At 54.5% G+C, this 25,501-nt stretch overlaps 7 protein-coding genes across 7 annotated transcripts; 5 read left to right on the forward strand and 2 right to left on the reverse strand.

Moving 5' to 3' along the window:
• Window positions 1-237: 237 nt before the first annotated feature.
• Window positions 238-2,476, reverse strand: G647_00045 (uncharacterized protein; the record flags this gene model as incomplete). The annotated part of the gene is made up of 2 exons (XM_008723448.1): window positions 238-1,329; window positions 1,379-2,476. The coding sequence occupies 2 exons, from the start codon at window positions 2,474-2,476 to the stop codon at window positions 238-240; spliced, it is 2,190 nt and encodes a 729-aa protein (XP_008721670.1).
• A 730-nt stretch (window positions 2,477-3,206) lies between these two features.
• G647_00046 (uncharacterized protein) lies at window positions 3,207-3,758 on the forward strand (the record flags this gene model as incomplete). The annotated part of the gene is made up of 5 exons (XM_008723449.1): window positions 3,207-3,261; window positions 3,315-3,341; window positions 3,400-3,429; window positions 3,482-3,572; window positions 3,635-3,758. 5 exons carry the CDS (start codon window positions 3,207-3,209, stop codon window positions 3,756-3,758), a joined length of 327 nt encoding a protein of 108 aa, XP_008721671.1.
• A 303-nt stretch (window positions 3,759-4,061) lies between these two features.
• Window positions 4,062-5,159, reverse strand: G647_00047 (uncharacterized protein; the record flags this gene model as incomplete). Its single annotated transcript, XM_008723450.1, has 2 exons — window positions 4,062-4,855; window positions 4,910-5,159. The coding sequence occupies 2 exons, from the start codon at window positions 5,157-5,159 to the stop codon at window positions 4,062-4,064; spliced, it is 1,044 nt and encodes a 347-aa protein (XP_008721672.1).
• A 1,031-nt stretch (window positions 5,160-6,190) lies between these two features.
• On the forward strand, window positions 6,191-10,207 carry G647_00048 (uncharacterized protein; the record flags this gene model as incomplete). The annotated part of the gene is made up of 2 exons (XM_008723451.1): window positions 6,191-9,163; window positions 9,242-10,207. 2 exons carry the CDS (start codon window positions 6,191-6,193, stop codon window positions 10,205-10,207), a joined length of 3,939 nt encoding a protein of 1,312 aa, XP_008721673.1.
• A 402-nt stretch (window positions 10,208-10,609) lies between these two features.
• On the forward strand, window positions 10,610-13,852 carry G647_00049 (uncharacterized protein; the record flags this gene model as incomplete). Its single annotated transcript, XM_008723452.1, has 1 exon — window positions 10,610-13,852. The coding sequence occupies one exon, from the start codon at window positions 10,610-10,612 to the stop codon at window positions 13,850-13,852; it is 3,243 nt and encodes a 1,080-aa protein (XP_008721674.1).
• Window positions 13,853-16,355: 2,503 nt separating this feature from the next.
• Window positions 16,356-19,986, forward strand: G647_00050 (uncharacterized protein; the record flags this gene model as incomplete). Its single annotated transcript, XM_008723453.1, has 2 exons — window positions 16,356-16,591; window positions 16,638-19,986. The coding sequence occupies 2 exons, from the start codon at window positions 16,356-16,358 to the stop codon at window positions 19,984-19,986; spliced, it is 3,585 nt and encodes a 1,194-aa protein (XP_008721675.1).
• A 1,920-nt stretch (window positions 19,987-21,906) lies between these two features.
• On the forward strand, window positions 21,907-23,706 carry G647_00051 (uncharacterized protein; the record flags this gene model as incomplete). Its single annotated transcript, XM_008723454.1, has 3 exons — window positions 21,907-22,074; window positions 22,134-22,825; window positions 22,875-23,706. 3 exons carry the CDS (start codon window positions 21,907-21,909, stop codon window positions 23,704-23,706), a joined length of 1,692 nt encoding a protein of 563 aa, XP_008721676.1.
• Window positions 23,707-25,501: the final 1,795 nt, after the last annotated feature.

Below are 25,501 nucleotides of genomic sequence, written 5' to 3' on the forward strand. Positions count from 1 at the left end.
ACTCCTTTTGACACCCAATTGCGCCTGTGCTCATTGGCCGTTGCAGAGTACAACTTGTAGACAACCACAAAGAAATTGGCAGCATTCCCGCCCAGAACCCATCCTTTCCCAAAGTTAACACCATGCATGATGCCGCGCTCTCAACTGAACGAGTGACAAGGCAGGGCGCTCAATGCCCCAAAATGACTCAAGTGTATTCAAGGAAAAGAAATTGTGTATGTTAGTCATCCAGCATTGTCATCTCTCTGACTTCTGCCATGAGTTGAGATATGCCATGAGTCCGACCCCTATCAGCACCACTCCGAGCATCGAGACGTAGGGCGCTGACTGGGCAATGGCGTCCGCGTTGCTGCTTCTGTCTCGTAAAACAGTCGCGACAGCCCGCTCAAGGTGCTCGGGCAGCACGGGTGGTCGGATGTGGCCATTCACTTGTGGTCTCGACTTGACCGCGGATTTCTCGGTCGATTCGTTGGGCTCCGCTCCCGCCTCTGCCTCAGATCCCTCGTTATCCGGTCGTTCTTGTAGCTGTTTAGGTAAGGATTCTGCCTTTTCATTTTCCACACGTATCTTGTCGATCATCTCCGCCAGGCTTTTTCTCGCATGAGCGGCATCGGTTTCAGCTGTTTCTGCCCGGCGCTGGAACTTATCAACGTCCGACTTCAGCCTTTGCATCTCTCCCAGGACTTGGTCGAGATTCTGCTGGAGATGTTTGGTTTTCGTGTCTAGCTCGCCATCACTGTCATGAATCGACTCTTGCTCGTCAGAGCCGGGTTTCGTTGGCTGCACTGGGATTGCCGGCGACTCTTCCACCTGTGACACCGGTCTCGACGCGGCATGTTGTTCCAATCTTCGTGCCCTCTCCTCCGCATCCTCGCGAGCCGAGCGTTCCTGCTTGAGCATATCCTCCAATTGCTTCACTCTTGCGCCCTGGGAATCAAGCTCCTTCTTGGCGATCGATAAGGCTTCAATTAACGAAAGCATCTGGCTGTTCTGCGGGTTGGTCGGAGAATGAGATTCGTTTTTCGATGGCTTGGCCGTCTCGCCACGTTTAAGGAGATTCGTGAATGGAGTCGCGACCGGACTTGCTTTCGAAGAGTCTGGCTTCTCCGGCAGGGGTTGTTGTGGCGGCGGTGCAGGAGGGTCGGCAAAACGTGCGACATGCTCCATCTTTGGTGCTTTAACTCTGCCAGCTATCTGTCTGTGGGAGACGGCTTCCTTCGAGGTAGCCTGTGGTCTGGCTGGTTCCGCCCCAGGCGTCAATAGTGAGTTCAGAAACGCTCCCGCCTGGTCAAGTTCTTCAGCCTGCTCCTTCGCTGCCCGCATTTCGATCTACCGTCATTAGCTCGGAAACGCACTCGTTCTGTTTGAGAAGACCTACCGAAAGCGTCTTTACCAGCTGCTCGACATTTAACGGTGTTGCACCCCACATGTTCATCCGTTGGTGCGCTATTGAGCTCATTTGACTTCCAGCAATACTGGAAGTAGTCGAAGCCCGTCCATTGACGGGGCGACCAGGCCCACTCCGACTGTGAAGCATAGGTGAACTTACAGGCGATGGCAATAGAGAACCGCCGTGTGACGGATCAAGGTCGCCGAAGCTGAGGTCGAGCACGTTGTTTGTTGATCCGGGTAGCCCAACATATTCGACCTTTGCTGACACTTTGTGATGGACGATGGTTTTCTGGTCTTCAGACACTATATCAATACCCAGTTCCAGCGTGTCGTGTTGCCGAAGCTCATGCGGTTCGGATTCGCGGTTTTCTGGAGACAGGCGTTGACCGTTGACAAAGGTGCCGTTTGAGGACTTGACGTCCCGAATGAAGACCTTCCCACTCCGGTCCGCCCATACTTCGGCGTGTTGCCGTGAGAGGACTTTAGAGTCGAAATATCCATTCACTGGCGTCGGTACCGTTTTGGCGTTGGTCTGTCGGCCAATTCGAAGCACTTCGGGATAGAAGGGGAGGCTAATTTGTTTTCTTTCGAAGGTGCCATTCATGGGTAGCAAGGCCAGTATCGCGGCAGACTCTCCACCTGCCACTCCGTTCACCACCCGTGCTCCATTCGATTGAGGGTTGGGACTCTGACTGGGTAGTGCTGGCTGAATTGGGTTCTTCCCTACCAACGAATTGCCGACGGCTGTTTGAAGGGATCCATTTGCACGAGCATTAGAAACACTGGCTGTTGATTCCGATTTCGACACTTGCCAGAATCCCCCTCTTGGCTTCTTCTTCGGCCCGGAGGCGGGTTCTGAAGAGATATCGTTCTGTGTCAGTGTAATCGTCGATCCGGAGGAACTTGTGGACGACAGTGACGAAGATGAAGCGCTTCTGTGTACCGTCTTGCGTTGAGGTAAAAACATGCGAGATACCTCGTCACTGCTCATACTGGAAAACCCTCCACTGGTGCCGTTTAGACCATTCCAATTGAGTCTGGATATATTGTTGAAACTCGGAGGTGAAGCCACGGCGGTCGTCATCGGGAGGTATTATACAGGGAAAACAGGATCGTAGTCCTTCGGGTGTGTTCTATCGCCTCCAAAGTCTCCGTATCAGCGGGAGAAGGCAGGGGAATTTGGGTGAAGTGATAGGGGACAGAAATCGGTTGCTGGTCCTAGTCGTCATGTGTCGGACTCGAGGACTCGGAGGTTGAAGCGAGACTGAGATGGTCGCTGCGTTAGTCGAGTGGTCAAGGGCACGATGTTTAGGCTGTTTCCAAACCGCTCGAGGTACATTGATTGCTCTGACATACATAAAGCGACCCTCAGGGGATTTGGCGGGATGATAGGATTGCTCGCGTGCAAGTTCGGGACACCGAGGGGTCTGACAGAAACGTTCTGGGGCTGACCACTCAAGCTCCGGTAGTTGAATGATGGTCAAATTCGCGGTCGAAGGGCCATGAGAGGATGTCGTAAGACTGTCGCTGGCATCTATTGTCCACCTGTTGTTGATTGGCGTTTGTGTCGGCTTGGTTCTGATGTTCAAAGGATGCGACCCGTGGTTTTGGGAGCGGTCCAAATTGACGCTCGACGACTTCTCTGGATCTTTCCCCGAACCGCTAAGCGCCCATCACGTGATGCCAAGGCGTTAGCCGCTGCAGCATGATCGACTGTTCACGATGCAGAAGCTCCGGCGAGTCTCCATGGGACATGGGGCAGCCGTCACTTCCACTCAGGTTGCCATTAACCTCTAACGCGAGAAACAGTCACAATGCCTCCAATTCCACCGTCTGCTCAAAGACACGGGCCAACATGGTTCGACAAACGTACGCCTCTCTTGTAGCAAGACAGGGCCAGCAATCGCTAACGGTCGTCGCAGTGAAGATGGGGATGCTGATGGGTGGGAGTGAGTCGCAGACAACGACACGAAACCGAAACGATGAGGACGTCTAACAAGGTTATAGCCGTCGGCGGAATCATGGGATTCATCTACGGTTTGTTCAAGTGGCAGACGACAGTACCGCGCCACTGATGACAGATGCGCAGGCACCGTTACCATCTTCCAGTATGGCGCTGGCCAAGCAGGTGTTATGAGGACCCTCGGAAAGTACATGCTGGGTTCAGGAAGCATGTTCGGGTATGGAAGCCGGTCATCTATCAGGTGGCAGTGAGTTGTCCACTAACACTTTGCACAACCAGGCTCTTTATGGGCATCGGTAGCATCATTCGCACAGACTCACCTGCGATGGCATCCTCCATATGGGCAAGATCCCAATACCCTCCACTCGTCCACCAACGACAACTTTCTGCCGGCCGCCGATAATAGCAGCATGGCACTTGTATATAAGAAGAGCTTGTGTTGGGCTGGAAAAGTTGATGCTACATTATGATACCCACTTTATGAACGAGGGTGCCATTGGCACGAGACACTGAATTGAATGGTATTGGCTCCCTGTAACACTTCAGCTCAAAATTGCAAGCCGATCTTTGATACCTCTAGGAGCTATGTCTATGTGCTCAAACCGCTCGTGGCCTATTCGATGCAGGTTGCTACGCCCAAACACCATCGCTTCAAATCAATCAACCCGATATTAACACCCACAGCAAGAAAAATATCTGGCAAAGATCAGCTGTTGGGAAGTGTAGCACGCGGGAAGTCATAACTCACCATGAGGACGCCGAACATCTTAGCCACCAGCCATCGGTTTCCTTGTACACGGTTCCAATATTTCAACAATTCTCGCTGTGCCCCTTGTACATTATCCACCACGTCTTCGGTGTTTGCATCTATCCGTTGCAGCATCTCTCCCTGTTCTGAGACCATACTCGCGAGCTGACCGAAAATGCTTCCCAATTCATTTATCGTCCTTTCAATGGCTTCGATGGCTTGGCCTCTTTCCTGGATATATGTATTCGCAGGCTGGGCTTCCTCCATAAGTAATAACTGGTGGTCTGACTGGGGGGCATTCTTCATAAGCGTGGACGTGTTGGAAGGTTCGATCGTGAGCAGGTCACTCGTGGATGCCTGCGGGGTCCGCTGCCGGCTTGCAGCACTCTGGTATAAAGGCGATTGCGACCTTGAGTCGTCTAGGTGAGGTTGTGACCGCGCTGACACCGAGGAGACAAAATTTTCGGTTCTTGACCGTGACGCTTGAATGTTCTTCGTCCGCACCTCCAGTACATCCTTGAAATTTACGGCCACATCCGTCACTTTGCTTTGTAACATCATTACCACGTTCTTGTTGTGCTGACCTTCTTGGTCCGCCGATCGAGGTTGAGAAGCGGTCGGGTGTTGCGACTGGGTGAGTTGTTGGAGGGCAGATATCTGAGAATTGAGGCCGGCCAAATCTTGCTTGATGACATGGGTTAACTCTGCGATTTCGACGGGTCTATCGTCAAAGACGGCTTTTCTCCTCGCAACTAAACCCCGTCAGTCGCCAACTTGTCGCCGGAGTCTCGGGTCTAGTAACGTACGTTGTGCCAGTCTCTCCAATTTGCCCATAGTTGCAGTGATGCCCCTTCCTATCTGCGCCGCATTCCGTGCGAATTCTGACCGCGCGCCTCTTGTAGGGCCAGTAACTGCGCCATGTGCTTCTTGTTTCTCGACGGTCTTGAGGAGCGACTGTCGCTGGGGGCCTCCTTTTGCGGCGGATTGTCGCTTCTGCGCCTGCGCGAGGATAGCGCGGAACTCGTTCGTCCGGTCCTGAATCGTTGTGGACACCATGCTGTCCTACACGGAGAGAAAGATGGCGTAGAAGCGAAGATCAGTTTTCGAGAATGGTAGAATCGTCCTCGTAGAAGTCTTTGTGATTGATGAGGATGGCCGACTGCTCATTCTAGTGCGTCTATGCAGGAGTGGAACTGTTAATACAAGTGCTTCGAAAAGAAGACGCTGAATGAAGAGTCGAGTTTAGTATGTACAGTGAAGGAATAGTCCGAGCGCAGTCAGTCGTGGTATACGGAGTACGGAGTTTGTAACCTCAAGGTTCAGGTCAGGGCACGCCGCAGCCGGAAACGTCTCTTCTTCAGGGTGTCTTTGCCGCCACGAGGCAAGCCACAAATCCTGTGATCGGCCCCCGTTATTCCAGCCACAGTTGGCTGAAGCCGGTGGACCAGTTTGGTGGCCCGAATGAAACACGGAAACATAAATCTTGCAAGTTCTCAAACCCGCTCAATCTGAGTTGAGCGTGGTGTCGGTATGCGACGAGATTCTACCTCGACTACGAGAACGACGACCTGGTCCTGTCAACTCCAGACTATTAACACAGCACGAATGCGAATTGATGATCAGCTTGCGAAGCGTGTGGCGCAGTGACTGACGCACGGCTGGGACTTTGTTTGTGATTGTTTCTCCACTCGTTTCCCAGCCCTCATTTCCTGTTTGTCTGTTCGTAGGGCTGAGTGACGAGTCCAGTATCTCAGCTGCCATCCTTCAAGCGATTGCATGCGCGGCCGGCCATATCTACACATTGCTCTCTATTACCGTTACACGCCGTGACCATCTTTCTCCACTGGGTGTGGCCTCGGTATCCTCACCACCATTCCAGCCGTGCAACGAACTCTTGTCTATGCGCTGCGTTCATCCGGCAGCAGTCCTGGCTATGTGATACGAATACCTCAAGAACCTCTCGACCTTCTGAAGAATCTATTTCACACACTCCAGTCTACGCTATGTGTAGTCTCATGCCTTGAAAATAACTCGAAGTTACCTTCTGTTCGACCACTCGGTCACCTGGCTCCCAATTTCGTCGTAGGATGGCGACCTCCAATCCCTATGGCACCGGCAGATTCAAGATCAACGTGAACAGGGTCAAATCGAAGAAATGGAAAGACGCGGATAAGGTGGACTACGGTGGTGGTTGGGGCGACGACTCCTCTGACGATGGGTACGACGAGCCAGCGCCGGTGTCAGCAGACAACCCTCGACACCCTGCCTGGAATGCGCCTACCAATGCGAATCCCTCCAATCGAAGCGTCACGAATCCCTCTCCTCCTCGTGGGGGGCAGAGACCATCCTTCGATCGGGGCGACGAACGCAGGCATTTCTCCTCTGCTGGAAACTTCGATTCGCCATATCCGACGACCCAGCGATCACCCTTTCCCGACCCTCAGCACGACGATGTACTCTCTGCGCCCAGCTACGGCATGCAATCACCTCTCCGTCTGAACACACAAGGTATGGGTGCTACAACCCCAGTCTTCCGACCAGGTTCAAGAGGGAGACAATTTCCCTCATACGAGGATGTGCCCATGTCAGCGCCAGGAAGTTTTCCGCAACAACGGCGATCAGGCTCGAGCAATCGTCCCCCGCGCGGAGACTCGTACGCACGCCACGAGAGTCCCATGAGACCCGAGAGTCGTTCTTCCAATGCCTCATATAGACAGTTTCCTCCGCGCAAGCAAAGTCTGAGCCAGCAGCCGCCTCCAGACTTCACGCTGGACAGACACTCACCCGCACCTTCCCATACCTCAGGCACGGTGCCAGCCACCACTACCAATGACGACCGGCCCCCGCCAGTTTTGATCCGACCCTCAGACATCTACAAACGTATGGCAGAAGAAATGGAGAAAGCACGCAAGTCACAGGACTCTCCGCGACCCAGTATTGCTTCAGAATCAACCCGTGCCAGGGAAGATTCTGTTGGCGCTCGCTCAACGGCATCAGACCCAAAGGAGTTGACGAGTAGTGCCCAGCCAAGTGCGGAGGATTCAGATTCTACGCGACGGCTCAAACCGACCCTGGACCCCGTTCCTGAGCGGAAGAGCGAATATGGCTTTGAGAACCTGCTCAAGTCAACAAGCCATGACAATGCACAGCCAGAGGACCCAAAGATTGAAGAAACGCCCACGGGAGTCTCAAGACATGGACCTGATGCTTTCCCATCCCACACCGATCGCCCAGGACCCGTTTCTGAGTCTACCTTGTCTCGTGACACGCCAATAGCAGACGATATACCGACTAGACAGTCATCGTCCAACAACAGACCTAGCTTTGGTTTACCACCCATCGGCCGACTCTCTGACTTCGGTGTGGACATGGGTTTAACAGATAACACGACGTCTGAATCCACGCCAAATGTGCAGCAACCACCCAGTGACGCGCCGCCTCAGGTTCCCTCAAAAGACCTGGCGACCAGTGTTAGTGAGGAGCCGGGTGTCAAGGCTCTGCAGCATCAGCCTACTATGGGATACACATCCGTCGTCCATCAAGCTTTCGATCAGAGCCAGAGTCCAGAACCCCTCACGCACTCATCCACATCGAGCAGGGGCGATGGTTCAAATAGTGCTTCGCCCGCCGATATCAGCCCAATCATTAGCCGGAAGCCGAACTCAGTTCCCTCAAATACCACTAGACGGACTGCGCATCCTATTGTTCCTCAGGAATCTTCACCAGGAGTAGCACGACCGACATCAACCACCGCACCCGACGACGATGAGCTTTCGGTGGCCCCAATTTTACGCCCTGGTTACCGTCGAGACGTCACGCCTCCAAGTCGAGACAACAGTCCGGCGAAGAAGCCCCTCGAAGTCGAGCCACGAGATCTTGTGCCACCACATCATGGCTCACTTGTTGATGAACACCCTGAGGCACCGGAGCAAACTCGGGGTAGCGCACAGAGTACCAAAGATAAACCGCTTCCCTCCGAGCCAGTTCCAGAAGCGGTCACCCCCAAAGTTGGCGCTCCTTTAGCAATACCGCGTTCAGAGTCTCCTCCGAAGGGCACGGTGCGCGAGCTCGCAGATAAGTTGGAGTCATCCTCAGGGAGATCATCTCCGAGCAATTCTAGCATTCAGGTACCGCTGCCCGGTCTCTCTCAGGGGCGCCCACCACCTCCTCAGGCACGATTCGATAGCTTTCGCCCAGCGATCCCTGGTGGTTGGCAGTCCTTCACCTCCTCTGCAGCTCCGGGAACTCCTGATGCAGGTACTCCTGGTCAACGGGGCATCTCTCCCCCTAGAGCTGCCTTCGCTCAACCACGAGCAGAAAGTACAGAAAGCATACCAACGGCGCACGCTCCCGCCGATACGGCTTCTCATGATCCTAGTGTAACCCAGAGGGCTTTCGCCGCGGCTGCTTCTGCTGGAAGTGCTCTTGCTGGCGCCTTAGCGGGCCATCGACTGAGCGAACGTGATCAGAGTTCGTCGGCACAGCCTTCCGAGGAGGAAAGCGAGAACGAATGGGATGAGTCGAGCTCGTCCACTGACGGAGATGCAAATCTTCCTGCACCACATCAACCGCTAGATGAGGAGAGGACTGAACAGGATATACAACGTCCATCAGCAGATCCACCAGCAGCAGGTACAAATTCATCACGCGGTAGTCCAGATCCACCTCAGGAAGTAGCAGCCTCAACTCCCTTATCTGCTGCGACGTCGAGTGAGGCAGACGTACCTCACTCAACCGTCGACTATTTCCCAGCGCCGCTGAGGACTAGCCGTTCGATTGACCCTTCTAGCCTCCGTCCACCCTTACCTACCGCCCCAATCGCAGAAGAAACACCAGCCGAGAGTGAAAATGAGCGCTTGCAGCTGGAAATCGTGAAGAGACTGACACCAAAGTCGTCGACTTTAGACAATGAAGCGCCGGCAGAAGGCCACCAGCCAAGGGCTGACCCGGAAATATCAACCTATCGAGCAGTTACCACTGTAGGGGCCGGCCCCCAGAGCACCACCCCCGCTCCACAATCCTCCCCGTCGCACCTGACTGAAAGGCCTCAAGTAATAACGGTGCCTCCGTCGACCACTACCCCATCTACAGGAGACACCACTACCCGACCTCCTCCACTACGAATCGTCCCGCACCAGCCGGCCGAAGCTGGGCTGCCCGACGCCGATATCTCAGTGACGGACGCTGATCCCGGCCCAGAACAAGCGAGGCCCTTGCCTCCCCAATCGAGGCCTGCACCTCAGCCACAGCCAGCTGTCGGTGCGGAAGGTGATACGGCTCGTCCGGGGACTAGACAACCACAGCCGCTTGTTGAACAAGAATCCCCGGCATCTGGCCAACCTTTCTTGCAAAAGCGCTTCTCTTGGGAGACTGGCAGCTCACCACCGGGCTCTGCATCGACGCCCAAAGCGACCAGTCCGCCCTCCACTGGGTCACCCGATACCATAAGAACTTCATTCCAACCTGCACCAGGCTCTCCGGAAGTCCCACCACCTAGAGCGGAGTTTAACCAACCTTCGAGTAGGCAAGCTACTTCGCCAATACAGCAGTCTATGCAATCAATGCCGGCTTCCACGGATAGTCCTGCACAGCAGCCACCAAGATTGTTGCAGAACCTACCCATTGTGCAATCCCAGCAGACCACCAATCCCACGCAGCACCCTGGCATTTCCCCGATCAATACACACCAAACCCAGCCCTCACCAACGCTCGGCGAGCCTCCCACTTTCCGCGCAATTCTGAATCTTGGTTCACCTGCAGAGCGAATAAAGGCGTTTGACGAGAGCCGGCAGTTCTATGCAACTCCAAATGAGCAGCTCCAGGACTGGCTGATGTCGATGAGAACTGCCGAGAATGCTGACTTGTTCGCCATGAATGGTCGGCCTTCCCTTGACACCGCGGACAGCAACGCGTCGCACAAGCCTTCCCCCAGGCGGATCCTCACTGAGTCGGCGGGCGCCAGGCATATGCAAGAGGACGGAAAGAAGCTTATGGCAGCAGCTGGACGCTTCGGAGGGAAAGCAGGGCACGCAGCTAAAGGACTGTTTGCAAAAGGCAAGGAGAAAATGCGCAGTACGAGCATAAGCGAAAAGGTAGCCCGTTGATCTTCCCCTTACTTTCCTTGCTGCCCGGTTAGCGTTTCTTTACCATGGGGGAAAGGCATGTGTTCCTCTCGCGGCCACTTCATTCTTACCGGCGCTGTACGAGGACCCGTTGCTTTCAGCGGCTTTCTTTGCAAGCCTTTTCAAGATAGTAATGAATGGAAGATATACTTCTCTACTTTGTCAATGCTTTTTCCATTTGGGCCCTGGTTGACGTCTTTCTAGGGCATCCTTGCTGGCCGGCGGAAGTCGACCGGACCCCTTCCAGACGAGCCCGAAGGTATTTCATCGCCTTCCGGGTCCCGAGATTCTACATACCTCGAAGGGCCCCCTCAGATCCCGTTGAACATCACTCCTGCCTCGCCGCTAACATCGACCACTGACTGGTTCTCGAATCGCGAGCTTATGGGATCGCAGACGAGCGGCCTAAATTCGGTCCTGCAACCAGGAGAAGCTACCTCGACACCGACCGCCGCCAACGAGGCAGAGCCGAGGCCGACTTCGGGACATGATGGGGATGCACCACGTGTGAGCGTCCTAGGTACTGACGCTGTCGCTGCCGTGCCTGTCCCTGCTCCTAGTCCAGCAATCTCTGCTCTCAACAGCGAGCAAGAACAAAATGAGGACACGGGCATCCCGAGCCGTTCAATCAGTCAGCTGACCAGGCCTACCGACCACTCTCCTGTAGAGTCGCCTCGACGAGCAAATGTCGAAAGGAGTCTCAGCAGGGGAGAAAGCTCAGCTACTCATCCTCCAGCCACCGCTGCTGGGAGCGACAAGCCTTCAAGCACTTTGGCTCCACCGGCGCCTTTCACAGATCGACACGACGGCTCAACGTCTGATGCTGAATCGAGTGACCGGAGCCTGCGTGTTCCACAGGCACGACGCCGCTCAGCCATCTCGGATGTCTCCAGTGCCAGCCCGAGCCCAGGGCCTGACGCAGAAGGCCAACATCTGAGAAGAAGTGTATCTCTCTCACCTGCAGACGAAGTGTCCGTGGCAATAATACCAGGTCCTCACGACGGAAACAGGGCCCAAGTCGACGATGCAGTTCCTTCTGTTAATTACGTTCAAGGTGCTAGACGACTTGGGGCACAGGGTACTAATCGCCGGCCACAGTCTTCAGATCTGATCGTTGCCCCTCCCGCAACAACGGCAGAGCCTTTCCGCGCAGCAGAATCAATGCCGATGGTCGAAGCCGTTGAGCAGCGTCCTCCACCCGGACGACTAATGCAACAGAGTGCAGCGGCTGAGCAACAGCGTGATCCTGGCGAGCACCGACCTTTCTCATTCGCTGGTGTTGAGGACGTTGGTGCCATTCACGAGCCTCGGCCGTTGCCAGAGCACGATCTCAGCAGATTTCCATCACAGCCGATGAGTCCAGTAAGTCAAGCGCGAAGCAGTGTTGCATTAAGCAAAGCAATGTCACAAGTCAGCGTCGAAGATGTTCAAGACCAGGCTAGTGTCCCAGAACAACGACATTCGAGGTCATATTCGAGGCCTTTCAGCGCCGATCCTAAAGCGAGACACCATCCTGCTCTTCCTGCGGGCGAACCTGAACAAGCTCCAATAGACCGAGCCCATTTGTACTCTTCCGAGAGTCCCTTGCCTAGTGCAAGACGCGCACAAGAAGAAATCGGCCGCCACCTTCAGCAAAGAGAGCAGCGACCGCCTACCTTACCGCCTCAGCCTCAGCCGTATGAGGAGGGATACCGAATACCTGGCCCTTATGTTCAAGAGTACCGATCTCCGAAACAAATCTCATCCCCTAGAAACGCCCGAAGCCAGGCTCAGCTACAAGCGAGTGGCAAGCCACTACCAAGCACATTAAGATCTCAGACTTACGCTGGCCAGCCTCAGCCTGAACCGAGCTTTTACACCGCTTCAGAACAACAGAATGCTCCAAGCTATCAGGGCCACGCCACTTGTCTGGACAGTCCGGCCCCTTATGCCGAGTACGACATGAAGCATGGAGAGTGGGACAATTATACCCAAAACCGACCCCTACAACAGCAGCGGCAGTCAATGGGTCCACCTGCGACCCCAGTCCAGCACCCTATTTCCAGCCAACAGACGTCTGTACATGCAGCGCCTTTACCACCATCTCCCCATCAACCGCAGGCTGAGCGGAAGAGGAGCACATTCGGTAAGCTGTTTGGGGGAAGCTCTTCTAAGGGATCTAGACTTCAAAAGCAAGTCAGGCCAGAATCTCACGTTGGACCTCTCGGATACGTGCAAAAGGAAAAGCGAAACAGCATGTTGCTGCGGACTGGGAGTGCCTCCTCGCGGCAAAGCAGCAATTACGCCAGTCAAGATCAGCTCGGCCAGCTTCCACCTCCAAACGTCCATTCCCCCTTGGCTCGACAGCAACCGAGCCATGCGCCCCGAGAACCAACGCCGGACAGTGGCGACAGACTCGCAGAAGGCAAGAAGAAGCGGTTTTCCGGGCTTGGGGGCAAGCTGTTCAAGAGCAGAGCCGCCACCACACCCACTCCCCCGACACAGACAACAGGATCTGAGAATCAGAGAACCGGACAACGCTTCGCTTCTCCCGGACCATACTCTGCGCAGACTCCGGGTGTCATCTCCCCGGAGCCCTATTCCGCGCAGACACCGTATGGCCGATACCCCGTGGGACCTGGGAGCTATTTCAGTCAAGCACAGGCTCAGTCACCGTACATACAAACCGCCCACACAAGAGGCCAATTTTCACCGCAGTTCCCAACAGCGGCTTCTCCATATCAGCAACATCCCGGGCCTTTCGAGTATACGCATCCTCCACAATCTCCGCCCCTTGCAGGTCAGCAAGCATCTGCGGGTCGATACGCAACGGGTGGCTTTATGAATCCGAGTCATCAAAGCCGCCCGTCTGATTTACGCATCGACACAAGCAACCCAAACCTGGGCCACTACAATGTGCCTGCCACAGCCCCAGCACAGGTCCACCCGCGCAGAGCATCCCCTTTCGCCTCTTCTCCGTACAACCCGAACCCAAGCTCAGGCATCACCACCGTGTCTGGACCAACTTCGCCACCACCTCCCTCGACGCAATCGCCATCTCGGAACCCTCGCGACCACGTCATCGATCTGCACAAACGCTCCCGATCGCCTCGACTTGGACGTGCTGCATCCGACGATCTTGACGCCTCACAGCGCCAGCAACCCACCAGCCTGCTCGGCACCTTTAGCTCCAAGAACATTTCCCCGGTAGGCGGCATCCCGCGGCCGGACAACGACCAAGAACGGCCCTTTGCCATCACGGTACCGGGCCTAGACGACGACGACAACGCACGAAGAAAGCACCATCTCCGCGACCGTATCGCAGCTGGGGCGGCCCGAAGTGACACCCCCGTGAGCGTGGAATCCGGCGGGCATGCCGCACCAGCTTCGCACTTGGCGGTCACGACCAACACGGGCGGGCTGGAACGCAACGTCTCCGTGCTCGAAGGCTACAGCGCGCCCGAGAGTCCGAGACGGGCCCGACGCGAAAGCGCCAGAGACAAGACCACTCCGGGCGTGATCGCCGAGTTGCCGGGCAGCAAGGCCGAGGGGTATGAAAGCGAGGAGGAGATTCCTATGAGTGCGACGGCGTATCCCGGGCAGGAGTGGATGCCGGTCTTCGTAGGCGACGGGAGGTGGGATGATTGAGCTAACCGGCGTTCGCGTGAATGGAAAAGCACTGTATCGGCGTGTCTTGTCTTGCGGCCATCAGACGTACTGCGACGGTAATCGCTGCGTGTTCATAAGTATCTTGTTGGGACGTGTGTGTGTGCGTGTAACTGGGAGCTCGACTTCCCTGTGGCTCTATGTATAACGAGCTCTTTGGACATATCCAAGTATCACGTAATGTTTATTTCATGTGCCGAAGGGCAGAACTCCCGTAAGCCGACAGGCAGGCAACTAAGCGGACGGGATCTGAGTCTGATCGTCCTGTGGGTAAAGCGGGCAGAGCACGTAGGATACCTACACACATAAGTAATAGTGACGACGGAGTGATTCAGGCCACGATCTGGCGTGCTGGAAAGGAATACTGCCCTGCAGACAGTGGCGAGCACGAAAAAAGAATGATGTGGTCCCAAAGAGCAGTAATACCCCCGTTTCTCATCTCTCATCTCTCGTGTCTCATTGCACACGTTCCCGCTCCAGCAAGAATTGTCATAGACGTGCTGTCTCGAGGTCTTATCTTGCCTCTGCGGTGCCAATTGCATTCTGTACTGTATCATCTAACATAAAAGTTGTGCAGATCGCCTGGTCTGACCTTGGCGTCTTTGCAATGTCCGACTCAAGAGCATGATGCACCGCAACGGGGAAGAAGGTCGCTGTCTTGTGTGGCGTTGTCGTCGTTCTCGCCCCTCAATATCCATGCTGGCCAATCGTCTTGCAAGTCGTTCACCATACACCCTCACGCAGGCCAGCAGCTGCAGTAGAAATATCCATGCCAGTCCGCATCCTCGCCAGCCTGGCCGCAGACCTTGGACATCTCCTTGTCGCTGCAACCCTTCATGTCATCGCTGTCGCAGACGACCTCGGATTTCTCGTTGCTAGAGGCACCGCAGTCAGTGATTTGGCATTATGGATCAGTAGCTTGGATGTATCGCCCGTACCATTTGCAGAAGCGCAGACAGTTGTCATGTTCAAGTCGCCGTTACAGTTGGGGAGCTTGATCGACATGGCGTTGGGCGCGGGATTGTTGCCGGTTGGGTACTGTCGGGAAAAGAAGGTGTCAGACTCAGTCACTCCTGAAGCCCAGTCGGGTCTGATATGATACTCACGCAGCCGATCTTCATCGGGATGTTCGGGGTATGCTCAGACTTGGGGACCAAGCCAGCCATGGCGACGGAGGCAGAAGCCAAAACGGCGGTGATGGCGACAGAAGCTTTCATTGTGTCGGTTTGGCGTAGTGGTGTAGTGGTTGTCAATGGATGTAGAAGACTGATTGAAGCAAGAGCTGTAGTTGTCGTAAGAAAGCAAGGATGGAGGTGGATAGTAGGAAAGAAGTCGTATCAGAAGCCAGAGGAGAAGAAGATACTTATACCCTTGTGAGGCAGCGAGAAGGTCGGTAAGTGAAGTTCCCAGTGATGCCGCAGCGGCAGTGACGCGCTTGGGCCATTTTATATTCACATACTGTTTGATGTCTGACGCCTGCTGGGTGGATAAACAGCATCTCAGGTGGAAGTGAATGCAAACATGGCAAGAACCATGCAGCGTTAGTCAAGCTGAGGTGAGGGATCGGTGAAGCATTCGTCAAGTTGGTGTAATGGGTTCGTGAAATCAAAGGTTGCTGAAGTCAAGATGAGATTGAGAGACACTGAGCTGGAGGAACTGCTGATTGCATGGGCTTTGTATCCGCCATCTTCCTCACGATTGATCTAGCTTTATTCTTTTCCTCGTCACCTTGTATGCTGGTAAAACGGATCGAAGCAAGCACTTGTCTCGTCTTGGAGCTGGCCTCTGTCATCCCTGCAACAGCAACCAGAGGTGTTGCGGTAGAGATTGCTTAGACTGCTCCCCATAGCTGAGCAACTTATGTGTTGATGCTGTTCACCGGGCCTCCCGTATCATCGATGTTTTGGCTGTGCTGTTACGAGGAGAAAGCAGAGCACAGCATTGTTACTCCAATCCAAGGCACCGGGAGAAACAGCCGGATTTCAAGTCCAGAATCAGGGATTGGTCTAGACCGACGCAAGATAGGCGGCACAATAATCCACTATGCAGTGCATAATCCACGTGTTGCAGGTTCGCAGGAAGCTCTAATAACCTCGATCCGGCACGGTAATAGATGTAGACGCGGGTCGATGAGGAGTCAAAGCTCAAGCACTCTGCGACTTGCTCGATAACCCAATAATACCCGGTACTTGGCGACCCCGAGCAGCCAGCAGAATTTCTCATGAATTGATCCTGGCTCGCCTGTTCAGATTGCGCTCACTCGCAACTTGACCACCATTTCGGTCGCTCGTCGTCATCTTGCAGAATTTCGTATTTGGCAGGATCGGGGCCTCGCAATTCCCAGACTCGGGTCTCACCAACGTCCTCTCACAGATGTTCCATCACTCCAACGACCAACCATGCTACACTCTATCCGGTGACAACTTGTCAATGCGCGCTTGAAGGCTCAGTCAATCTCCCACCTCCGACTGTCACCACCGTCGCCATGAGCTCCCTACTCAATCCCATCCACAGTGCGAAGCAGAAATGCCGTCCCAAACATCAGGTCCTGGTGCTGAAATGCTACCCGAAATACCAAAAGACGGTGCAGGAGGTCAAGCCCATGTCGTCGGAGCTGAGTTACCTGCTCTACTACGCTTCGACACGTCGCAACAAGCTGCAGAAGGTCGGCGCCTTCCTCGAGAAGAAGACTGCCGGCGATGTCTGGAAAAGAAGGCTTGGGTACGCGGAACTCTCTCACTGCCGGGGTCTTGCTAATCGACGGTAGGAACGTCCAGGTCACTCTCCAGATCCTCACTGCCATCATTGAAAAGGCTCCCCGAGATCTGTCCCTCTACGCCAAATCCGTCCTCACCATCCTCGACTCCGTCCTGCGATCCGACGATGTCAACATGGTCGAAGACTCGATCCCTACATTCGAAGCGTACTGCAAGTACGTGACCTCTGCCTCTCTGACAGCCGACCAGCAACGCGCTCAACAGTATCTTTCAATCGTCCAACACTACGCCGGATTCGCGGCCAAGAAGAATCTGGCGAATAAGAAGACCGGCGACTCCATACCTCTTTCTCTAAGATGGCGCACTATCGGCCTACGTGCCATCCGAGCCGTTGTCGCTTCCGATGCGCTTGCGACCGACTCGAATCACCAACTGAACATGGTCATGCCCGTCATTTTAGAGAACATGTCGCTCGAGGAAGAGAATGTTCTCTCTACGCTACAGCAGCGAGCAAAGACGAGCGAGAGGATGGATGATGAGTCGGCCCGGAGGAGGCGCGTGAGTATTGCTACAGTCACAACTGTTGACACCATGGAGGGTGATCCAGCAGCAGCCGTCGAGACCACGGCGGGAGCCGACAAAGTTGCCGAAGAGGAGGTCCGAACGCTCGCGTTGAGGTGCCTGAAGCAGATCTTCTCAGTCGGGACTGGCAGCACACGGGGCCAGACTCGCTTGGCTACGGCCCTGACCTTAAAGTTCATTGCGTCGAAGAACCCTCCGAAAGTCACTCCGGAAGCATCACGCATGGGTAACTGGGCCACTTCTCTGTTCGAAGCTATTGCACGGTGGACTCCAGTACAAGATCGATTCATCATTGTGGTTACGGCCATGGAAACATTGGTCCGGAGTCCTATGGTGGAGGGCGTGCTTGAGAAACAGTTGGTTCTGACCACAATGATTGACTGGCTTCTGAGTTCGCCCGTCAACCTGATCGGGTTGAGTGTCATGGATATCCTGCTCGGGTTCATCCAACATATGCTCGTTCTTCTCCAGCTTGGTGGACCCAATGCTCGGTTTGGACAAACACATCGGCAGGACACGCTTGGCTTCTACAAAGAAGCAAAGGAAGCGTTCGACCCCAGCTCGGTCCTGGTCGAAAATAACATGGCACGGACGCCGTCGAAAGAGCTGGTCGCGTCTCCGGTCCGACAGGAGTTACTGGAGAGGCTACAAAAGTGTATTGCCTCACTTTCTAATCACATCTACTATACCGACCAGATCAGTGATATGCTCACGGCGATATTGGCTCGCCTGAAACCGTCACCTCAATCAGAAGTCCCCACCACAGCTGCTGCTATCAACGACCCGGCAGCAGCGACAAAGGCGATAGCCGAGTCTATCAGCATTCAAGAAGACGCCAATTCATCTACATTCTTCTCGTTCGCAACCGCTAGGGTCACTGCATGTCGAGTTATCAAGGACATTCTGGTTCGCGCGAACAGCAAACGTAACGCCACCGGGACGCCAATCGAAGCACGGGCACGAGTGGGTTTGCAGGTTTGGGAAGGCACTCAATGGCTGCTGAAGGACGAAGACCGAGACGTCAGATTCGCCTACATCGACGCGCTTCTGACATGGCTCAAACTCGAAACCAACAAAAGCGACATGCTTTTGCCCAAGGATGGCCATCCAAAGAAGCCACATTCGAAGAAACCCCAGGGGGACAATGTGGCCGCCAAAAGAGCGGTTTCCAACGCATCTCGCAAAGAAATCAAACCGGCAAGATCCAATTTCCTGGCTTTGCTTCACCTGGCGGTATACGACAGCATCCTGGACGAAGCAGAGGACGAAACAAATATCCTCCTACTATACCTTCTCTTGACCAAATTGGTAGAGCGCCTAGGTGTCAACGCTGTTCGGAGTTCCTTGCCAATGATCCTCAGGCTGCAGGAGACTGCACTTAACGGTGAAGTCGTGGCTCCAGCAGGAAGAGTCAATGTGGGTAGTGTTGTCCATGGCTACCTGTGGACCATTGCCGATAAGTTCGACTTTGAGACCAGCCCGATCGGCCATGAGATCAATGCCGAGATATCGAGGAGGAAACGGTTCGGTATTTGGTTTGACAAGATCAAGTTTCCCGCCTTGCCTGTGGAGGAGATCAAACTGATTTCGACGAGAGATGAGAAGCGCCCTGTATACAACGAGGAGGCTGTGGAGACCATCAAACCTTTCCTCTCAGTTGGCGGTATCGTAGAGGAAATCGCCAATGCCTATGATCAGGCTCTTCTCACACCACCTACGTCAGCTCCTTCTTCACCTGGCAGAGTCTTCTCCGTGCCAACACTTGGGTTCGGATACGGTTATGGAGCTGCTCCGTCGCCAAAGGCATCCAGGGAGGATCAACTGCCGCAAAAGGTCAAAGAAGAAATGACCGCAGGGTGGAGTCGAGAAGCATGTATTGCTGCCGTGGAAAAAGAAAGTGCAGTATCCGTGAGCGGGTCTCGAACCGGTGCGTCGTCCATTCCCAATCAACATCTTGGTGTCAATGGCTCTACCCGTCCGCACGGTTCTGTCAGCGGCAAGGAGTCACCCGCCCTGGCCAACGGCAATATGAACCCCGCGTATGGATTGATGGGCGGCTTGGGAAGTCTTACGCAGATGCGTAGACCAAGTGCGAACGGTTCGCCAGCAAGAGTGCCTACGACATCCAGCCGAGACTCCACCGTACGGGTTACCGACCTCAAACGAGCACTGTCAGGATACGCCGTGGCTGGAAGACGACACAGTCCAGTGCGAGGGCCTCAAGCAGGATCCAGGAGATCTACGGGTAGTAGCGGTACCAGCAGCATGCTTAGTTGGGATGATGCTGATGACCGCAACCCGTCGTTCGTCAATGTTGGTGGAGATACGGAGCAGGCAACGAGAGATTCACCACCTACTCGACCAAAAACGTCTGAATCGACAAAATCCAAAGCAGATCGGACGACGACTAGTACATATCACGATCAAACGACACTACCTGTCTCAGCAGATCCTACATCTGATACGAACGTCCCGCCTGTACCGAAGATCCCGTCGACATTGAATCTGCCCGGGACGTGGCCCCGAGATGCTTCTCGAGAACCATCGCCCGTCCGACTGACGGATCAGAAGCCCTCGCCGGTGCCAGAAACTCCGAAATCACGAAAGGTCACCAGCAGTGCGTACTCGCCTGCATCCACACGAGAAAAACAGAGCATTCGGAAGTCATCGAGACCTACAAGCAGAAAGGGTGTGGCGCCGCTGTCATCATCGCCCAGTGAGAAGTTTGACCTTGGTTCATTGTTGGCGGCGATACCTACCACAGGGGATCTGGAGAAGGAGGGTCGAGCCAGTCGGCTCATACGGCCACCGTATTAGGATTTTCGAATGTGGCGTCAAACGAAGTGTATTATCACTGGCACTTTGGTTTTGGTTGAGCGTTCTGTTTCGCGTCACCTGAGCGTGTTTGTTGGCAAAAGTAGAGCGTCTTAGAGTATCTCGTGTTCTTTAATGTGTTCATAGTAATGTTTCCACGAGCATAAATCTGCACATTTTTACGAGTTGATACAATCTGGCTGACGTAGGCTCGGCGGGATTGTCGGTGGAGAGAGACGGCTGGAAAGACAGATGTGTAGTGAAAAGGCACAGAGATATCCAAGATGACTTATCAATGGTTAGGCGGCGACCTGTAAGCATGCTCTATGGTAGAGCCGGTGTATAGAGGACATGGGTTAACGAAGAGAGATATCATTCTCCGTCTGTAAACAGTATTGCTCCCCAGTTCTGATGCAGCTCGTCTGCAGTTGGCCGTTCCCAAGCGAAGCGAATGCGTGCCGGCGGTTGTGCGAGGGCTCGAAGGCCAAGTATGTAGCTCGTAGCACAGACAGGGCACCGTTTGGCGAATGGCCCGACTCCAGCACGATCCCCCATCGGCGACATTCACGATGATCGAGGAGAGACTGCAACGTAATCTCGAGCCCTGGCATCATTTCCAGTGCTTATCCGGAACGCTCCTAAACAGCGGTTGTGGCAGCGGTTTGGGGAAGGGACCGACCAGGGTTGGACGCGAAGGGATACCATTTCCTAGTTCACAGTTGCCTGCCATGAGGTTTCCAGAGACGAAGAGCTAAGAGATTGGCGTCGGCTGGACATTCTAATTACACGTGCTTGAAGCCTCTTATCAGTGACACCGTACACTGTAAGCTTCTGCCAAGGTGAGCAAGCTGGCGGTCTGCTGCTTATCGCAAAGAGAGTGATTCGTCGCTCATCGCGGGAGGGTGTGGACGAGGACTCGTACACTCGTTATGCTTGGATGATTGATTTTTTCCACACTGCAAGCTGAGCAATCTAATCTGCGGCGACGTCAAGCGTGGCACTCGCACGAGTATGACGATCGCCATGGAGCCGACGCAGCAAAGGAGAACAGAGCTTTCTGCTCGGCGACCCATCAGACAGGGAACGCATCCCCCAGACGTTCTGCACGCTGACTATCGAAGGAGCGTGACTGCAGGTTCAATCAAGCGTCAGCCGAGTCGCGCCCCTCAAGTCTTGCCACAACTAGCAAAGTCTTTTCAAGAGCGGCCCCAGAAACATGGCTTTGCCCAAGTCGTCTAGGCAGGGCAGCCCCGGCTCGCCCAGCTCCTACCCAAGACGCCTAGCTATCCAAGCTTTAGGCATAGCACGCCCAGCGCCATCTGCTCTGGTGGGCTTGCCGCTCGATATCGCCCACTCACGTTCGCTGCCGTCCTGTCGACAGAGGTTCGTTCTGCCAAAGTCATCCAATCCTTCGCCCTGGTCATTATCGATAGCTTCCTTTTCCCATGAGGACTCCATCGGTCCCTTTGACCTCCTGCTAAGCGGATCCAGTTGCATCATGGCCCTCTCTCGGCATGTCCACTTATCCACCATGCATGCTACGTCCAGATGCAAGCCTCATCAGTCACAGACCCTGGGCATTCTCTGCTGCTCCTCTTGTATCCAGGGCGTGCTCGTGTCTTTTCTTCTCGCGCTACTTCCCAGAGATTCGTTTACCCTGTGACAACAGGCTTTGAACTGTTCAACCGCCGTGTCAGTTCGCTGTTCACGCCCTCCCAGCACATCACCGCCCGACATCACATGCAGCCAATCCTGGATGTGGATGATAGAGTGACATACTATTGTCCCTGCGTCAAACGCGTTGTTCGCTATCGCAAGTGGCGTTGAGCTGAGATCGAACCGCGACACAAACCTCCACTACAAATACTCGGACCCGCACCAGCGAGGCATACGAAACGCCATTTGGATACTCGTTGAAAAGATATGGCGAACAAAGAGATAACCACGGGCCCCATCGATGCGGGCGAGCTGCGCAGACACAGTGTCGGCACCGTTGAAATCCAAGATGCCCAAGGCCGGCGCAGAACTGTGCAGCTGGATGAGCTGAATGCGGCCGACAGGGCGCTCGCCGAGCAATTTGGATACAAGCCGGTATGTGGGGAGCTCAAGGCGGCAAACCCGGCGTTCTGGTTCTAACTATAGGCGAACAGGTCTTCAAACGTGAATTCGGCTATCTCTCCACCTTCTCCTTCGCGGTCAGTATCTCCGGCCTCTTTGCGACGACGGCAACGACGTTCATCTTTCCGCTCGAAGCCGGTGGCTCCGCCTCGGTCGTGTGGTGCTGGCTCATCTCGGGTGCCGGCTGTATGTGCATTGCGCTGTCCGTGGCCGAACTCGTCTCTGCATATCCGACCTGCGGCGGTCTGTACTACACGGTTTCCCGCCTGGCACCGAAGGAATGGGTGCCGTCCATCAGCTGGGTGACAGGTTGGATCAATCTCCTCGGCCAAGTCGCGGGTGTCGCGTCCTCCGAGTATGGATCCGCGCAACTGCTCCTGGCCGCCGTTTCCATCGGGCGCGACTTCAACTGGTTTCCTACGACGAATCAGACTGTGGGGGTCATGGCCGCTCTGACTGTGCTCAATGGTCTGGTCAACTCCCTCTCGACGTACTGGATGGAAAAGATGACCAAGACCTACGTCATTTATCACTTTGGCGTTCTGATTGCTTGCGCAATTGCTCTTCTGGCCGTGACCGACAACAAGCACGACGCAACCTATGTTTTCACCCACGTTGAAGGAAACGCTGGCTGGACACCGATCGGATGGTCTTTCCTGTTTGGCTTCTTGTCCGTCTCCTGGACCATGACTGATTACGATGCCACAGCGCACATTACCGAGGAGTAAGTACAGCTGCTCTGAGATGGCACGCCGAAGCTAACAGCCCCACAGAATCAACGAGCCCGAGATCAAAGCTCCCTGGGCGATTTCTATGGCCATGCTGTGCACCTACGTCCTGGGCTGGCTCTTTAACATTGTCCTGTGCTTCTGCATGGGGGATGCCGCTGAAATCCTGGCGTCGCCAATCTATCAGCCCGTTGCGCAAATCTTCTACAATTCTCTCGGCAAGGGCGCCAGCATCTACTTCACGGTCTCTGCGTTCCTGATTCTTCAGTTCGTCTGCTGGACCGCAACGCAGGCGTTGGCAAGGACCGTGTTTGCCTTTTCCCGCGACAAGCTGATTCCCTTTTCGAAAGTCTGGGTTATCATCAATCGATGGACGGGGACCCCGCTGTATGCGGTCTGGATCAGCGTATTCTGGTGTATCGCCATCAACCTGATCGCCCTGGGATCGTACATCGCGATAGCAGGTGTGTTCAACGTGTGCGCCATTGCTCTGGACTGGTCGTACGTCATCCCGATCGTCTGCAAGCTGGTGTGGAGAAAGTTCGTGCCTGGTCCGTGGCACCTGGGCAAGTTCTCTTTGATTGTGAATGTGTGGGCTTGCGTATGGACGCTGTTCGTGACCATCATCTTCATCTTGCCGACCATTCGACCAGTGACCGCGGACAACATGAACTACGCCATTGCCTTCTTGATCTTCATCTTGGTCTGCGCCATTGTCTACTGGTACATCAGTGGCAAGAAGTTCTACACCGGACCCATCGTCGAAGCGGAGATTGAGGACGAGGAAGTCGACAGTTCGACCTCTGGAGCGGACCAGGACAAGAAGGAAGGTGAGTTGAGAGATCGGACGCCGAACGCGACTCAATCGCCTGCTTGAGTCCATGACAAGGGTGGACGCCATTCCTAGGGCATATCCGTTGCAACAGGAAATTGTTTTGGATAAGGGGTGACGGCACATTTTGGACTTGGACTGGGATCTGGTAATATCATGACCTCGTGCTTGCCGTTTCGGTCTATCTGCTGTAGTAATCAAGCGGTGTTGAAGTCGTGTTGAAGCCGTATTCAGTCTCTGCAGCAACAGGAACCCGAATCATTGAATGACCTTGAACATCTCTGTGGCTTGGATAATCGCTCTCCTGAAGTAATGAAGCCGTGGTTCATAGTCTACAGCACAGGGGACCCAGACCATTACTTTGCGCAATTCTCTGTAGCCAGGATCATAGCTCTTCTAGAGTAATGAAGCCGTGATTCATAGTCTACAGCACAGGGAACCCCAACCATCACCTTGAACATCTCTATAGTCATCATCGTCGCTCTCTCAGAGGGTTGCGAGCCCGCCACGAGCAACTTTCATCCCGTTCACCAATTCCAATTCGTGCTGATTTTGGGCCCAAGTCACCGATGTGCTCAGGCCGCACCAATTACAGTAAGTATGTAGCCCGACCCAGAGCTTCGGTTGATCTATGTATGTATGTATGTATGTATGTATGTATGTATGTATCACGAATGATCAATAGCAACGAATCTTTTGCCTTCTTCCTCATCCGAGTCCTACTGTGTCGAGACGAGTCGAGACCCGGGATGAATACTCCGTACGCGATGCTCATCGACACGGTAGTTATAAGGAGGAGGCAGGAGGCAGGATTTTTGTTGAGAGGTGACCAAAAAAAATCTCTCCGTGCACGGTGCACGGTCGGTGTGCGCAGTACTTATACATAGCGGGTACCACAGGAAATGGAGAGGCGAGGCGAGGCGAGGCTGGGTGTCGGGGGCCTCCCTCACCTCCTTTGTTCTCGATACACAGTACACAGTACGAGGTACTCCGTACAGTACTCTGTACTCCGTAGATATCCTCATGGTTCGGTTCGGGAACTCGGATCCGTAACACCGTGCGCAGGAGCGGCGGATATACGACATTGTACTCCGTACATACCCCCAGCGCTCAGCCATGGCGTGGAAAACTCTGCGTTGTTATCTACCTACCTATGGCTCACTATGTGCACCGACTGTGTTACTCGTACGAACAGGGCTGTACGGCCTATGGAGCAGAAGGGATGACTGTAGCTCGTAAGGTTGGACGGATCAGAGGGCGAACCGAGCGCAATGAGCGCAGCGAGCGCACAGAGCTTGCTTCCGAAGTCTTGCTCGCTGATTCTATTTCTATTGTTATTGTCAGTGTTGCTGTCGTCGTTAGTCGCGTTCGACGCCGCAGTACTTCGTAGTCCGATCTGGGTCCTGAAATTCTTCCACACAGGATCTTGACGGGAAATCCTATAGTACAGCACAGCTCGCTTGCTCTATTTCTGGTACTCTGTACATACATAGGATCGCCAGACCCACAAGGACTCGCTCGTCGACTTTGGGGTTGTTAACTGTGCACTGGCCGCACGAGTACTCGTATATGGTGGATGAAACCCCCTCCGCCCTCCCAACCTCATTGTCCACGTTGATCGCTACAGTGGATCTTGCTTCAACAGTTTTCCCACGTGGACCTGAACCCGGACCAAGACCGGAGCTCTGACGATGGTGAATGATCGTCCTTCGCTCGCGGCCGTATCGATACACCAAGCCAGCCCCTTTTGTAAAAAGCAGCCGTGGAGGCAGCTCTCATGTCGCTGCTGGACTTTTGACTCTTCGGCTGTGAGCCGTGACTCGTCCTTGATGGCGCGGGA

Source organism: Cladophialophora carrionii (genome assembly GCF_000365165.1).
Source record: "Cladophialophora carrionii CBS 160.54 unplaced genomic scaffold supercont1.1, whole genome shotgun sequence".
NCBI lineage: Eukaryota > Fungi > Ascomycota > Eurotiomycetes > Chaetothyriales > Herpotrichiellaceae > Cladophialophora > Cladophialophora carrionii.